At 40.8% G+C, this 17,027-nt stretch overlaps 1 protein-coding gene across 2 annotated transcripts; it reads left to right on the top strand.

Annotated features, from left to right (window-relative positions):
• Positions 1-2,604: 2,604 nt before the first annotated feature.
• Positions 2,605-14,471, top strand: ndnfl (neuron-derived neurotrophic factor, like). 2 transcript variants are annotated; one of them, XM_082556792.1, is made up of 4 exons: positions 2,605-3,139; positions 5,776-6,009; positions 7,662-7,786; positions 12,351-14,471. In XM_082556792.1, the coding sequence occupies exons 2-4, from the start codon at positions 5,840-5,842 to the stop codon at positions 13,802-13,804; spliced, it is 1,749 nt and encodes a 582-aa protein (XP_082412918.1). In that variant the 5' UTR covers positions 2,605-3,139; positions 5,776-5,839; the 3' UTR covers positions 13,805-14,471. The 2 variants fall into 2 exon arrangements, with proteins under 2 accessions (XP_082412918.1, XP_082412919.1); XM_082556793.1 differs by lacking the exon at positions 2,605-3,139 and adding an exon at positions 3,169-3,237.
• The last annotated feature ends 2,556 nt before the right edge of the window (positions 14,472-17,027 follow it).

Here is a 17,027-nt window from a genome sequence, read left to right as displayed (position 1 = left end):
CTGTTTCTTTTTCTGCGAGTGGAGTTTGTCCTGTGACGATTTCATGATAAATTATTAAAAGGCAACACAAGGGGGTGGGAGGGATCAAAAGAAAAATTCAGGCCGGTCATGATGGCAGTGAAACAGAGAGAGGATGTGTGTATGTTTGTGTGTGTGTGTGTGTGTGTGTGTGTGTGTGTGTGTGTGTGGGAGAGCTTGTGTCACCCAAGCCTGTTCATCCATTCCAGGTCTGACAGATGTCCTACAGATGTCCATAGTCTGAGGAAAACAGACTACAGCATGATTCTCAAATCAAATTCTTCACCAAAACAGCATAAAAGTTGTTAGAACACAGCTCATACACAATGTTGGAGGGTATGCATTCATTAATCTCTCTAAGGTTAATCACCATCCAACCTTCAAAAGAAGCCGCCATATCGTGCTCTGCCAGATTGCCGACTTTCAAAACTGCAAAGTGGGCCAGCTTATAGAGAACGATACAGAGAGAAAGACTGGTGCCTTTGAAAGAGAGTCCAGTCACTCAAAGGGTCCTTACATAAAATAAAAAAAAAAGGAAGACCAGTTGTGGGCACTGAAGTGATACATTTATTAATAGTGTTCATGTGCCACATTTTTTATTCCACTTTGAAGTGATGTTGGAGGCAAAAAGAGGCAGAAGGAGACAGGGAGGAAGGGAGAGAGCGGGTCTCTCGGATTCTAGCCTGTGGTCACACAATATTCCCTCTGGGTGGAGTGGGTCCCATTCAGAGCGACCTCAATAGCCCTACACTGAAGTACCTATAGTGAGTGAGTGAGAAAAGGCCCCATCAGAAAATGGAAAAAGGGGAGTTAACACACAGCTCTCTCTATTTTCTGATGATATTGATTAAAGAGCTCAGAGAGACCAGGGTGCCATTGTGTGGAGATAAGAAATCTGGGTGGGGTTGGAGAGCCACTGAGTCTACTGAGACCTGCACTTGACCTGTGGGTGGAGGACAAGAAGCCTCCAATATGGTTGTCTCGTACAGCCTACAGAATAAATATGTCTCTGTCTGGGCTTTGAGTTTACTGCATGTACCCATTGCAAAGTGATGAACCTGTTAAACCAACTGTGAAACTAACAAACTAAGAAAGTGCTGAGACCAACAGTCAAAATACAAGTACAAATAGATGACTGATGTCAGCTATTTAAAGCTGGGAACTGATGGGAACGTTTTTCTTTCTTTCTTTTTACTGATTAATGTTTCAGTTGGTATCAATCCACCTCTTCTTTCTGGGAAAATATGATGCCAGAAGCTAAGCAGGAAGAGTACCAAATGGGGCAAAAGGATGGACAAGTTACTGCCTATAAAATATTTCTTCATTAGTAATGCATCAATTTGCAGTTTAAAAGAAAAGAAAACAAGAAAGGGTGTGTTTATTTGTTCATTTGTGTGCCGGTGAGCAATTTTTCAAGGAGAATCAGGCCAGCAGTTTGCCTGCTTCCCATTTTCATGTTCATGCAGACATGCAATAGCATCAGATAATTACATTAATAGTTTTGCAAGGCACTAAAAACACAAGCTTGATTTAGACGTCCATTTAAGTTACCAGCAGACAGAAACTGGCTGCAGCTACCTGCCATTTAAACTAGCAACAAGAATAATAACAATAACAATCTTAAGTTCCATAAAGTTTAAACCGGCCAGGTTAAAAACAAATCGCTGACAGTGTAGTTGCTTGTTAGGGAAAAAATAGCTACAGAGAGAAATATCGATAAAATTGACCATTTTAACATGAAATTTCACTGCGATTTGCTAACTGCTGGAGCCAGCCTCACCTTCATTTTTCAAACTTGGAGGTTGAATCGTTTCAGATAGGTATATAATAACAATTAGCAACCAAATTAGGCATTTTTTGGTATATATTCTGTGGTTTGATGTGTCCTTTAATCTGATCATTTCCTTTAATTATAAGAAAATGTCACATTAAAATCAGTTTTTGGAATCTGAAGCCTATTAGAATTCTAAAATTTAATGAAACTCCACAAAATAAATATGAAAATAAAGTTTAAAACCTTATCTCTGAGTAGTACAGCATAACAAAGGATATCGTAAAGTAATTCAACCAATGAACCAAGAGCTACTGCAGCTCTTTAAATAATGAAAATATGGCAGAAAGTGCTGAAATGATTTTATTTGCAATCCAAAGTCCCTTTTCACTTTTTTATTTAACATTTGATATAAACATGCACACTAAATATTTGCATAAATCTATTAAGGGACTGATAAGCTGCTCTCCTGTTTAAATATGTTCATTTAGAGGCAGACTAACCACCTGACTGAACAAGCGATAAGGGCACAAAGACAGTGTAACCTCTAACATGCTGTCTGAAATCATCTCCTAATGCAGATGTTATCAGACCAGCCAGAGACTGGCATGTATTGTGAATGCACTTAACTTTTACATCACCTCCCTATTCCCTGACGCTGCTCTTGACAACACATTCTCTCTCTCTCTCTCTCTCTCTCTCTCTCTCTCTCACTCTCTCTCTCTTCTCATCACCACCCCCATTCAGCGACCTCACCGTCATCCCCCTCACACTCACCCACTCGCTCCCTCACTCTCAGATTGCACATACAGATATACAAACACACTCAGTCACACATGAGCCTATTTGAATTGCAAGTGAGCTCTGTTCACTACCAGGAGCAGGTAAACAGAAGGAAGAAGTGAAAAGAACGGGAGGAAGGGGGAGAAAAAAGAGTGACAGTGGGTAAACAAGAAGCGAAGAAAGCATACAGGCTTCACTGACCAGATGACATTCACAGAGTATTTAGCAGGACAAGCCTCCACGTGTGAAGGTCTCAGAGAGACGGAGGAAAAGAGTGTGGAGAGTGCCTTGGGAGCCTTGCACCACACCAAGGCACACTGGAGGTGGGACAGCCCTGAAGGAACACCTGAGCTCTGAAGAGACATCTCTTGAAGTAAGGGGTGAGCAGCACCTCATGGGAGACGGAATCAGTGGAACACCCAACAACAACCTGCTGTCGCTCCTCCTCTCCTCGCAACCGACTCTCACCCCCCTTCCTCCTCCTCCTCCTCCATCCTCTCTCCCTCTCTCATTTGATCCCATCCCTCACTCCCTGCACCAGAGAGGGAGAGCGTGCACAGAGAGAAGGTAAGGGGATGCATGCATGCATGTTGTCCTTGCAGAGCATGTGTGTGTGTGTGTGAGTGTGTGTGAGTGCGTCAGCGTTTCAGATTTCAACTGGTTGTGTAAGTCAGCAACTTGCTTCTTTGAATCAGTTGTTGTTTGTGTGTGTGTGTGTGTGTGTGTGTGTGTGTGTGTGTGTGTGTGTGTGTGTGTGTGTGTGTGTGTGTGTGTGTGTGTGTGTGTGTGTGTGTGTGTGTGTGGTCTCTGGAGGGTTGTTAATAAAGCTGAGACAGATGTAAAGCACTTTTAGTACGTCTTATGACTGCTTTTGCACGTTTGAAGGTTGGGGTCATCTCTCTTTTCTTTTTGACAACTAGTAGTTTTTTAAATTATTTACAAATACACTAGTGTGACTATGAAGTGGGGCAGTGAACACAGCGAATGAAGAGCCATAAACTAAAGAAAGAGTGTGATACTATATAAAAGTGTGTGAACGACAAGCGGCGTGAGAGGTGCAGGCGCAAAAGGAGAGTGAAAGTGAGGAAAACGAGGGAAGGTTTATATATTCAAAAGTACGTGCATCGAGTTAGAAAGTGAACCGTAAAATCCTATCAAGTTGCATGGTAATTGCATGTTACCCTTCCATCATTTCATCAACCCCCACCATGAATCACAGGCCAGTTCTTTGCTCGTAGTAGTTTGGGGGGGACAACGGATCCTGCAGGGACCACCCCATGCCATTTAATCTGTCCCTGCCCACAGATAACAGAAGGCAGATGGTCCTGCCAGAGCCCAGGGAGACAGAAGATAGCTAATACAATGTGCAGACAGATAGCACACAAAACTCAACCTGTCCCCCTGAAACTGAGCCTGCATCAACTTCTAAATAAGGGGAACAAATGAAGTGGAAAAACAGACAGAAAAAGAAAAGCATAAAGAGGAAGAAAAAGATAAACAGAGCCGAGCTCAAGTATCTTTAATTAAAACTCAAGCAGTATCCAGAATAAATGCAGTCAGTTGACAGTTTGGGATAAACATAATGGAAAGAGGAAACTCGTTTAAACAAAAATAACCACAAAAAAAGAGCAGAGAGTGAGCAGGACCATCAAAGTCATGAGCTCCTGTGTATTTATTTATTGAGGGTGGTAGTTAAGTTCACTAAGCTCCCTCTCGCTCTAAGACCCAGCCTTTTCGCCTTATGAAAATTCAATTGGCCATAATTTGCTGAGGAGCCGTATGCATATTTTATCAGCGGGTGCGTTTTGAAGAAACAAGCCCGCCAAGCTTTTTTGTGTCTTCATCTTTATCAAGATTGAATGAGGGGACGTGTGAGAGGGGCTGTGAGGTTGTGCAGCCATCTGCTAATATGTGCCACACTGGGCATTTGACATGGGAGCTAAAGTAAACATCAATCAGCTTCATATGTCTGACTGAAGCACAGAGAGAAATCCATTGCGACCTTGTTGCCTGACTAGAATGTTTTTCTCTTTTGATTCTAACCATCTTTTTTCTAGTTTCACTTTCTCCTCTCTCCATCTTCTTCCCTCTAATTACTCTAGGATCCAACATCCTCCTCTTCTCGCTCTCCATTTCCACAGCCCTCCCTTCCTCTCTTCCCTCTCATTTCAATCAGTTTTTCTCCCTCTGCATGTCTCTCAGTTAAAGCTTTATGGGTCGTTCACTCCCCTCTTTCTTTGCAAGGATAATGAGCAGGCGCCTCTGTGTGACTTTGTAGCTGCGCGACGATCTGTGAGTTTGAATCTCGGAGCGTCCCGGGGCCCAAAAGACTCAGATGTACCTTCTGTAGCTGCCTCCGTGGTTCCACTGCTGCTGTCATCTGATCTATGGGGCACAGCACTGACATAATACACCTTGTTAGGGGAAGGCGGGGAGTGTGTTGGCGAAGGCTGTGTGACTTTGAACAAATGTGTTTTCTCAGGAGAGAAAGAAAACAGTGAGACCTGTAATCATCTACTATCACTAAATCACAACCGCATGCACACAGGAGCACGCCCACATATAAATGTACAGATAAAAGGACTGTGAAACACTAACAGAGTGCGAGAGAAATAAAAATAAAAAAAAACGGGGGAAAAAGACAGAAAGAAAGCCTGAAAAATCTGATACCAGTTCTTCTGGTTTAGGCATTGCATTAATCTATGCTGAATGGATTTGACTGCATCAGAGCACCTCCAGGTGTTGTTTGCACACTCGTCTCTGCATCAGCACGGCATCGTTTTCTCAAGATAAGTCCCCTAATAATCATAATCAAAGATATTTCGAGAACAGACCCATTCAAACCCTCAAACTAAAAATAGAAATGTAGATATAAAGGCAGCGACTTCAGAGTGATATTAGCAACCCACTTCACACTTTGAAAAGTGGTGCGATGGGTGATTTTTTACAGTGAGTGTCAAGTTGTGCTACACACACATCCCAGAGTAATATAGCATGGCAATTTCTTTTCCCTGGTATGAATAATTCTGTCTGAATAGGATAGGATGTTTCTTCATATCAATGAATCATCAGCCGCTACAGCTCTTTAGTGTCTGCCTGAATGGTACAGTAGAAATTTAACTAAGTCTGCGTGTGTGTGTTTGTGTGTGCGTTGCTGATGGGCTCTGATTGATGGTCTTGACCTTTCCACTGTGCATTTTCAGAGCCCGGGAGCCATCCAGGACGTAGGGACGAAGACTAAAAGGCATAAGAGAGTGTGAATCCACTATGGCGCTGTCTTGGTGTCTTGGTGCAGCTTTGGCACTGGTATGTGGATCTTTGTGGCCCCAGGTGCACTCAGGTGTGGCACCTGAGAATGAGGTGCCACTTCGCCCAACTACGTGGTTACCAGAAGGAAAGATCACCTCTGTAACCCTACCTAAAGGACGAACTCGCAGGTAACAGATGGAAAGCATCCATGTGGTTGATAGCTTGTTTCCACTGAGAGCATAGCAAGATTGTTTTCATTATATTTAATGATGTGGTGTCATAAGAGGTGAAAAAGGTGCTCCTATCTTTTAAAAAAATATCCATTTTTCAGCATACTTTATTCTGAATTATCAGTACATTAATATGTGTACCAAATAAACTGTGCCTAATGAATGAAGTGGGTTGAAAGCAGTTTCGAACTAAGCAGAGCAGACTAGGTAATTGCTAAGAAGTGACAGGTGAGTGAATCACCAAACAAAAAAAAAGGCACCAATCACGATTAAGATAAATTGAGATTAGGATTAAAATTAAAATCTATTCAAAAGATTAAAAATATATTCACCCCATGATGACATGAAGCTGAAATAAATCAGCAAGCGCCACATAATGAATTCCTTGTCAAACTATATCATTTCCTTAATGCATACACTTAATATTTTTGTCTAATGATTAGACTTGAAATGAACTTAAAGTACCATTTTAAACAGTCAGGTAATTCATGTGTTTCTAATCCAAACAAGTCCATGATAATCTCAGCACTTGTGTAACAGCTGAATTCACGTGAAACTAGATGCTGTCCCTGCTTGACGTTTTTCCTCATTTGCATTTCATTTAAGACCCACGATTAAAAATGGAGGTCTGCTCAGTGAGGTCGGAAACAGTAACATATCACCACCCATTCCCTATCCACCTTTCGTAAAGACAGAGGCTGATTCCAGCAGCGCTGTAGAGAGAGCAAGAGGAAGTGGAGCCCATTTGGCTTGAACCCTACACAACAGTGCCAGTTGCTTTCTGAAAGCGGGAGCAGAAAATTGCGACATGCATCTCCCCGTGAGCTGCAGTCTGTCCACCAGTGCAGTCAAGCAGGACCACACGGCAAATAATGGAGAGAAAACACTGATTCAGAAATTAATCACTCTATTAAATAATCCACAAAGTGCCCTTGAGAAAGAGTGCTGCACATCTGTTTGGAAACAATCACCATCTGTGCAGAATAATGAATAAACGTGTTTGTGTGGCAGGAAATAATTATGCTGTTAATACATTTTCACATAGCACGACTAAATGTAAAGAAATGTTAAAGACTTCTTCTATTCAGTCGTCTTTGCTAAGCAATAAAGAGTTGAATTGAATTTTAATAGGCCACCACAGAATAAGCGTTAAAATGCCCTTCAACAGCAATTCAACTGCCATATAATATGCAAATCTAACATCCAACATGCAACAGCACAACCATGTCCTTATAGTTTCTATGCTAAGCACGAGCTGAAATGGTTACATCAAGCAGACAGATATCCATCTGAAGCCGTCAGTGCAGCCTTATCATCTGATTCTGAGGTCACCTCTCCTGATCTGCTATCAAATGACTGATCAGCGTGTAGGCAAATGGAAACACAGCAACTGGCAAATGTCTGAAACGGCTGTAACTCGTCAAACTTTAGTAAATGAAATTATAACCGCCCCACCTTATCTAAAAATCATCCAACAAAATGAAAGAATGGGCACCGAACAATATCTTGTCTTCTCGTCCATCACCTTGCAGCTGAACAGAAGCAGGATGCTATCTTTCTGTCATCCCCGGTGAAAAAGCAAGTTGGTTCTCTTTGGTGTTTCTCCACAGGTTATACTTCACGCTGAAAAAGAAAGCTCCGGGGATGTCGGTGACAGTCAGCCCTTGTGACCTTCCCATTGAATGGACCTTGGCTGCTCGCACCCTGAAGGACAAACCCCTCAAAAACCTGCAATGTGAGTGGACAGTAAGACCACAAGCTGCACCTTTTGATACCCACTTAACCTGAAGACCTCACTACATCTGGCTTAGCCAAGGACATTGATTAGAGATTATCATTGCCATATAATATGTAGGGATTTAGTGAAGGGCAAACAGTCTAATCTTACTTAAGCTTCAATGTGTAGATGAGACTTTTAAACCAGATATGTGACCAGAATTAGTAGCATAAGGTAAAAAGGTACATTCTTGCTTTGTGTTTTCATTATTTGTAACTTCAAGGTCATGCTTTTACTGCAACTGTTACACAAATTTATAGGCCAACAAACTGATTTCTGTCAAACAATAATTTCACTGTTGAAGCCTGAGTGTGTTTCCGTGTTATGAAAAGTCCACAAATTTAACAGTCCTACATCTTATCAGCACATTGTACCCATTTGTTGAAGTTCAAAGCACTGTAAAACGCATATATTTTTTTCTAAATGCCACCCAATGTCTTTGACAAGGACAGAGACAGCGAGTGTGATCATATCTGTGTGTCACCTGGCGATAAATTTTATCTGAGGCTTTTCATTTCATAAAACACACACACCAAAAAGCTCTGCCAACTCCCTGTTCAAATATTGAATAAAACAACAAACTAAAACTGCACTCTGTAACAATCTGTTTCTTGCAAACCAAAGCAATTAAATAAACTCAAAGGATTAAATATATTCTGGCACAAAGGCTTAGAATTAAAGACAGGCAATCAGTGCTCAGAGGAAACAGAAGTAATCGCATTTCAGTCCTAAAAAGGCAGAGATTTCTGGGAAAGGAAACAGGCCTCAGTGTTTTCCAAGAGTATTTTTCCAGGTTACTTAAACAAGCTTCTCCACATGCTAAAATAACATTATGTTATAAAATGACACATGAATCATTCAGACCCTGAGCTCATGGGTCCCCATTGCCAGCCTGAATAATTCACTTTGATTCGGTAACATTTGGTCTCATTTTTCATCTCTAGGAGACATGAACAGTGAAAACAATTGGTGATTTATTTATTTTTTGTCTGTGTTTATCTGGCAGTAGTGTCATTTAAGTGAAGAGTCTGTACTTCAGAATGAAAACACTTTAGGTGCTGAATGAAAATACTGCCAACCATTTTTGAAGTGGCAATTGACATTTTAGATATATATTTGTTTGTTCATTTACAAGGGGCTTAGGATTTTCTCTGTCAGCGAGGTTCAGTGTGATCAATTGTTATAATGTACAAACATAACGCTTTTGGTTTAATAACATGTACTATATTTTTTTTAAAACAGCGACACCTAAATAGTATAAAAATTGTGTCCACTGCTTACACTTTGGTGAAACATAACATGATTTATTAACCAGTAAATTAAATTTCTAATTTAGCATTAGCCTACTTCTCAGTAAATCGCTATAGCTAATTTCTTAAATTTCAACTCTTGTGGCATTGCTAAAAACACATTACATTACTACTTTATGGGAAAGCAACTCAAAAACACCAAATAAAGAATTTAATTTTGGTAAACATACTTATTTACATACTGCCAGCAGTAAAAGAGGAAGATAATATGAAACCAGTGGTGATTAGCTTAGCATAGGAGCTAGCCAGGGGGATCTGCTATGAATTGAAATTAACGGGTTAGCGCAATGACTGTTTTCTACAGTCATTGGGTTAGCAAGCTACGTTGAGCTAAAAGTCAAAGCTTTCTGTGTCACTATGGTAACTTACCAAATCACCATGGTAACTTAAGCTGAATACCTTTGGTTTTGAGCAGGTTATGTTCAGATTTTCTGTTTGAAGTCAGCTGGAAGCGCCATGTTTTCATTGATTCTTTTATTCAAAGCATATTTTTAAGTGCAATATAGATTATCTGCAGCAGGAATACATTTTATGTATGCATTTTGTTAAGCTATCCGGTTGTTCAGTGATGACGCGACGAATCCTACTTCCGGGTCTAAAGTAGTCTGCGTTTAATATGGCTTTTGTGTTGTTAACATGTTTAATGTTATGTATTTTCTTCTATTTGATCTCAAAAAGCTCCTAAAACAGTCAGTGATCCCTGTTGACCTCCCTCGGCTTTTATTACCACTAATCATTTATTTAAGCTCAGTCTTTAAAACCTTAGGATGTAACTACAGCCCAGCCTATGCAGCAGTATATGAATGACTAACCTCGTATTGTGGATGGATTATCTCAGTTGTTCTCCTGGCTGAAGTTTGGTCCTTTTACAGCATCCTGCCATGCGATTACATTTGTTTCTGACCACCGAGAACACTCACGGTAACTTTTATCGAGTGGAAAAAAAGTTAGCTTGTTTATATTATGCTAACATAGCTGTGTCGCTAGCGGTCACCTAGCACATCATTATATACCAGCTAGCCCAACTTCAGTAACCCTACAAACGTCACTGCTGTTTAGTTTTCTATCTTCATTTATGCTGGAAGTGATAGCAGAGCTGTACGTTTTAATTTGTTTCCAAAACCCCGCAGTCAGGACATGCTATATTGTATTTAGATAGAAGCTAGCGAGCTAACTCCCTGCTAACTTCTAACTCCGTTAAATGTCATAAATTCCGTTTTCATGGATGCCTGGATGTTAAACTCAATTGTTACACCTGGTAGAGCAGAACGCTGATCATTTTATTAAAGATGAAAGACTTTAGACAGTTTTTCAACTCTCAGTAATGCCATAGTGATCGTTTGATATGTGGACCTGCAGCGGAGTTTAGACCCAGACACAGCTAGTGACGTCAGACTGAACAACCGGATACCTTACTAAAAACCAAGTCATTAGGTGGTGATACAGAATGTTGTTGTTCTTTTTTTTATTGCCAACTTTCTCTTAATATGCTACTATTTCTGTTTTACACTGCTGGAATTGCAATTACTACAGGATAGATTAGAAAATTAATTAACATGTGTATTACCCAGAATACCCACACAATTAATAAAACGGATTCAATTTGATTTGGCAACAGATTAAAGCGATTTCCATGCCTCTTTTTTTTCCGTTACGGGACAGTAACCTCTAATGTATCACATTTAAAGTTTCAGATATCTAATGTGCAGCTGTGACGTTGTAAACAGCAATATTAAAATAATTAAATTGACTTAAAATGTTTATTTTTAGTGCTCTGTGCATTAAATCTAAGAGTAATTAATTTTCTGCAGTATTAATCTCTTGTCTTATTTGCAAGAAGAAAGGTGAAAAGCGCTGTTGTGTTATGTTTTATCAAGTTGGCTAACACAAAGAAAGCCTGCATGTGTTTCATTCATTTGTAGTAAGAGTCTACCCCTATGACCATGTGGTAAATGGTAAATGGACTTATATAGTTCTTTTCTACTCTAACTGAGCACTCAAAGGGCTTTTTAGTCCAGTCCTCATTTATCCATTTACATAGACATTAATCTATACCTAAGCAACATGTCTCACACTCACACTCTAATGAATGCACTGGGATCATTAGGGTGCCTTTTTGAGGGCCCAAAGTCAGGCACACAGACTGGTGGAGCTGAAAACAAACCACTGACCGTCCAGTTGGTAGACAACCGGTTCTATCTCCTGAGCCACAGCTGCCCCCCATATTATATGCTGTTTATCTAATCTGTACAAAAACAGACTTCTAATAACGTGGTGTTTTTGTGTAATTAATTATGTAATTGCACTAATTGTATGAGTGCACTGACTTCAAGGAGGCTACATTAAGCAAACTCCATACAGAGTGTGGCATGCATCTTATCCAATTCAGAGCATGAAAGTAATAAGCATTTCTTACGCAATGACAGCTTTATTTCTTTAACACTGTAAAGAACCTAATATGAGATAATCCAAACTTTATAAGGTCTCCTTCAGGCATGTTTTGATATATAATCTGAGTTATTGCACTTGTATTTATTGTTGGCCACATTTAATTTGTGCAGATTCTAACATTGATTTATATTGCATATTAAGTTGTGCAATATTATTTTATGACTTTGCAGGATAAAGTTTATTATAACATTAATTGCTTCATTTAGGGCACTTTATAATTTTATGTGTAACATTTAAGTTATTTATTATCACCCCTTGAAAAAACGTTAGCTCCTATCTGCTGGTGTGTATGTCAGGATATAAAGTTCACACTGTTTATTATGGAGAATACTTTTAAGAAAACCTATAACCCACCATTCATCTATAGCTCAGGGAAACTGGAGAACAGTACTGAAACAAGACACCAGGGTTACGCATATAAGAATTATGCTACTTTAGATAATAATGTTTGTCTGAAAATCATGTCTAATTATTCTTCCTGATTTAAAAATCCCAAATCTGAGAATGTACAAATACTACCAGATGTGCAAAAACTACCAGATGCAATTCAAGTCCTGCTTCACTCTAACTAACTCCAACTGTGTGCAGCAAAACATTTATCCTTCACTGAATGAATGTGAAAACAATCTTCTAGTATCAAACTTTGTCATTGTCCAAAGTGATGGTCAAATGCACAAGTGAAGTAAGAATAAGCAAAACATATTCAAGTGTGTCATTGTGATCTATTGTGGCTAGCTTTCTTTTTTCTTCTTTGCTCACAGGGAGTACTAAAAAAAGCATGCCTGAGGTGTGGTGGCGAGGTCCTGGGACGGAGGAGAAAATACACAGCAATACTGGCAATACAGTGGAAAGCTACAGTGGTCCAACCTATCCAAGCGCTTCCATCTACATCCTAAGGCTACGCTCCAAACAGCAGAACACCAGAGCAACAGTGTATCTTCATGAAGGCCTGGGGCCTTCAGGCATCTTCCCTCTGCTCCCAGCTGATCCGCAAGTTCACACATTAGGTGTAGGCATGACCAGCGTCACCCTCAGCTGGGCACCCAGTGCCTCCATAACGAGCCTCCCACATACACAGACCAGTTATGAATACTGTGTCCTTGTCAACTCACAGGAAAACTACCCCAGCCTTTGTGCTGCACAGAAGAGTATGAGGAAAGAGAAAGACCAAAAACAAGAAAAGAAGGACAGACGGAGCAGGGTGACGGTCTGGCCCATTTTGAAAGAGTGGTGGTGGCAGCAGTGGGACACTTATCCTGAAAGTCCTCAAAGTCCACCAGCTTCCCTCACTGATGAGTATGAAGACCTCCAATGTGTGTGTCAGGGGACAGAAAGTGTTTGCACTGTCTCAGAGCTCCTGCCTGAGACCCAGTATTACTTTGATGTCTTTGTGGTCGACAGGCTGAATGGGACCAGCATGGCATACAAGGGGACACTTGCTCGGACACATGAGGAGGCTCGACCTGCTATTACCGCCCTTAGAGAAGGAGAGCTGAGGTGGGTGACTTTCCAAGACAGAGGCTTCAGCTCGGAGCAGTTCTTCAGTTTCCGTCCTCGGGGTTGGCAACAGAGTGGCCTCCTCACCTTGCAGAGCTGTGGGGAAGGTGAAAAGGTCAAGGTGACTGTATCTAGTAAAGGTCAGGTCTTGACCTCTCAGGCTGCTGGGCGAGAATTAGCGCACATATGGCTCCAGGGAAGTACTTCCTATCTCATCCACCTGGAGAGAGAAGGAACCGCCATGGACCACACCTCTGCTGTTACAGACCCATCGCTACCAGAAGGTCTGACAGCTTCAGTCAAAATGCAGACCTCATCAGCTTACCACCGCAGAGGAGTCCCATCTCTGCCCTCCACCTTACAGATAAAATCCTTCAACCGATTGCGTGGTTGCAGTAGTGTCACCCTAGCATGGATGGGAACAGAAGAAAGAAGCCTTTACTGTGTGTACCGCAGAAAGCTTGGAAGCCATGAAGCAGAAGCTGGCGGAGCATCAGCTCTAACTGCACCCTGTCTGGGGCCAGAGTCCCGCTCTGACACCGAGAGAGTTCTCTGCAAGTATTTCCAAGAGCTGAATCCTCGGCGGGCCGTCACTACAGCTGTGATTGGGGGCCTGGAGCCAGGAATGGCCTATGTGTTTGATGTCTATCTAATGAGACGCTGGGGGATCCCTATCAAGTACACCAGCAAGATTGTGAAGACTAGAAAGGAATGCTGAGCTGCTGCCCCCTACAGGAGGTTTTTAAACTGTCCCAGTTAAGGGACAAATGCATCAGCCATGGGCATGCTATAAAGACTGTCCAAGAGAACGAAGCCATTTGACTGTTGTAGAGAGACTGTTACCATAACAAGGAAATATTCCCTCTGGAGGAGCAATGGTTACATTCAAGATCTCCACTTACAAGATCTGTGCAAGTGGATAGAAAGCATATGAGAAGGATCTGCACACCAGCAAAAGTTCATAACATTTACAATACAGTTCCTGTGCTTTTGTCATTTTTTCCATTGTTGATCATAATAATAATGTGTCAGTTGTCCAAGTGCTTATTTTGTGTCAGAATACAAAGAACGGATGAGGTTTGTGATGACAAAAGTCAAGACAAAAACAACAACAGAGACTGTGCCAAATATGCAACAGAAGCAGATGGGGCAATAATTAGATCACATCTGAGACGCGGGGGTTGTAGTATATATCTCCAGTGCTGCATATTGTACAGGCTTATAAACACAGATGGGTGCAATCTACAGATGCTAAGTTCAAAGTCAGTGTGTATCTTTGTGTTCTGCTTTCGCATGAAGCAGTGAAAATACTTAGTGACTTGCCTCATTGTCTTTGATGTATTCTTGTGCTGCTTCAAACTCATTAATAAATACTTGGGTATCCATATGGTTCTGCCTGACTGATGCATGTATTTGCACTATTTTGTGAAATTCTAAATTTAACGCTTCAGCTTTTATCATGAGAAATTAAGTCTGTTGGGTTGCTCAAGGCCACACTAATCTGTGGCATTTAATTAAGGGGAGATTTATGATTTATTTTGGTTAATAGATTCAAAGTAAGGTTGAAATATAAAAAAATTTACTTTACATAGACATTAATCTGCTGATAGATTTTTTTTCAGGAGAAAATAATATAAAAAAACAATGTTAAAAGGGGTCATTTATATATGGCATTATCACTTCAGACACAGCAGCTTTAACATCATTACACAATAATTTGTCTGCAGCATCACCCGTTAACCTCAATCTTAGCATTTGATCATGCTGTGATCATATTTGAATGAGAGGATGGATTTAAATTATTAGCTAGCAATAAGGCTAGCAAGCTTGGTAATCAAGCTCCACCCATAAGCTGTACAGGTTCAACACCTGCTAAATAAAGATGACAGCGATACTGAGGTGAGTTGTTGAGAATATCAACTTTTCTGTAGGTAAACACTGTTGCATTTTTGCCACTGAGCTGCTGTTAGCTGCTGTTGGCTCTTGTTAGCTGCTATTAGCCGGTGTTAGTGAAAATTTCTTTGAAACAGATCAAACACAATGTGAGAGTAAAATCAAACCTTTAATAAGAGGAAAAGCGTGACTTTTAGTACACTCAAACCTAACATTAGCTGACATAGCGTTAGCTTATAACCAGCTGTTGTTGCATAGCTGGCATTTTCAGTTGACCAGATGGGTTGCATGTCTAATCCACTAAAAATAAGTAATTGTGACAATTTGGGGGAATAAATAAGCATGTTTATGCACATTTGCATGTGTCGGAGCCCTGACTTCATTTAGGAGATGAGGCTTAAGGTGGGGAGGAAGAGAATGGTGTGGAAATGAGAAAGAAGAGAGAAAAATGAAAGATGAGTTGGAGAAGGAGAAAGACATAGTGAGGAAGAGATGATGACAATATAAAAGTTTCATTTATTAAATATTCATCTATAGCTAGGAAAGAGCTATTTGTGATCTTTAAATCAAAAGTAACTTATAAGGCGTCCTGCATGTAGGGTGGTCTCCACATAAAACACAAATGGCATTTCAAGTTTTTACAACAGATGCAGCACTTGCAAAGGAATACAAGAGACTGATGCTGATTTAGCTTTGATTGGTGGGAAATGGAGAAATGCTAAGCAGCTGTGGTAAGACAATAAGGGTTTATTCAAGAGAAAACACAAAGCCTTGCTGGTTTGTGGTAGTACCAGTGAAATGCACACATAAATACACTGAGCATGTTTACAGAATCAGTTTGATGAAAGACGTAGTTACATAGTAACTATGAGAACAGCATTGCTTTCTATCTAATAAATAAACTAAAAAATACTTACTTTAAAGTTTAAAGTATTTAACACTTTGCATAATCATAAACATGATATTACTGAATCATAATTAGTGATTTATTGATGTGTATATCTCTTAAACATTGTATTGTTAATGATTTTAATCACTTATATTATTATATTATTAAGTAAAGGATCTTGAATATGCATCTGCCATGCAAAAAGAAAAGAAGAAGACAGCAGAGATTTATGGATGTAGTGAAGGAGAACATGGAAAGGGTTGGTGCTAGGAAATGAGGGTCACCACAGCTGAAGGAAGAAGAAGCCTTATATGCATTTAATCTAAAAAATAATAAATAATGAAAGCTTTAATGTGTGGAGTACAGAGTGCAATAATAGTTAAAAGTAACAGATAAAATACATTAAACTTGAGTAAAGTATTCTTCAACCTTCTTCAACCGCACATCTTCAACCTTTCCCTCTCTCTGTCTGTAGTCCCAGCCTGCTTCAAAATGGCCACCATCGTCCCTGTACCCAAATCCTCCACCATCTCCTCATTGAACGACTGGCGACCTGTAGCCCTGACCCCCATCGTAAGTAAATGCTTCGAGAAGCTGGTCAGGGACTTCATCTGCTCTGCACTACCCGACTCACTGGACCCTCTACAGTTTGCATACCGCCACAACAGGTCCACTGATGATGCCATAGCCCTGACACTACATACTGCCCTGTCACACCTGGAGAAGAGAGACACGTATGTGAGGATGCTGTTTGTAGATTACAGCTCAGCATTCAATACCATCGTTCCCTCGAAGCTGGACAGGAAACTGCAGGATCTAGGACTGAGCAGCTCCCTCTGCAGCTGGATCCTTAGCTTCCTGTCTGACAGACGCCAGGTGGTCAGACTAGGCAGCATCACCTCATCCCCCATCACACTGAACACTGGTGCTCCACAGGGGTGTGTACTGAGCCCTCTCCTGTACTCACTCTACACCTACGACTGCACAGCCACTAACAGCTCCAACATCATTGTGAAGTTTGCGGACGACACTACAGTGGTGGGTCTTATCACCAATGGTGATGAGACGGCTTACAGGGAGGAGGTCAGCGCCCTGACCCACTGGTGTCAAGACAACCATCTCACCCTCAACGTCGCAAAGACAAAGGAGTTGATAGTGG

The sequence above is a fragment of the Aulonocara stuartgranti genome, assembly GCF_965226115.1.
Source record: "Aulonocara stuartgranti genome assembly, chromosome: 13".
Lineage (NCBI taxonomy): Eukaryota > Metazoa > Chordata > Actinopteri > Cichliformes > Cichlidae > Aulonocara > Aulonocara stuartgranti.
The sequence above is the reverse complement of the archived record's forward strand: the minus strand, read 5'-3'. Positions and strand labels throughout refer to the sequence as shown.

What these genes read in the sequence shown, in the direction of transcription:
- ndnfl (XM_082556792.1), top strand. Translation starts at nt 5,840, where the DNA reads ATGGCGCTGTCTTGGTGTCTTGGTGCAGCTTTGGCACTGGTATGTGGA. An exon ending in CCTAAAGGACGAACTCGCAG is followed by an intron (nt 6,010 to 7,661) that starts GTAACAGATGGA and finishes GTTTCTCCACAG; the next exon opens with GTTATACTTCACGCTGAAAA. An exon ending in ACCCCTCAAAAACCTGCAAT is followed by an intron (nt 7,787 to 12,350) that starts GTGAGTGGACAG and finishes CTTTGCTCACAG; the next exon opens with GGAGTACTAAAAAAAGCATG.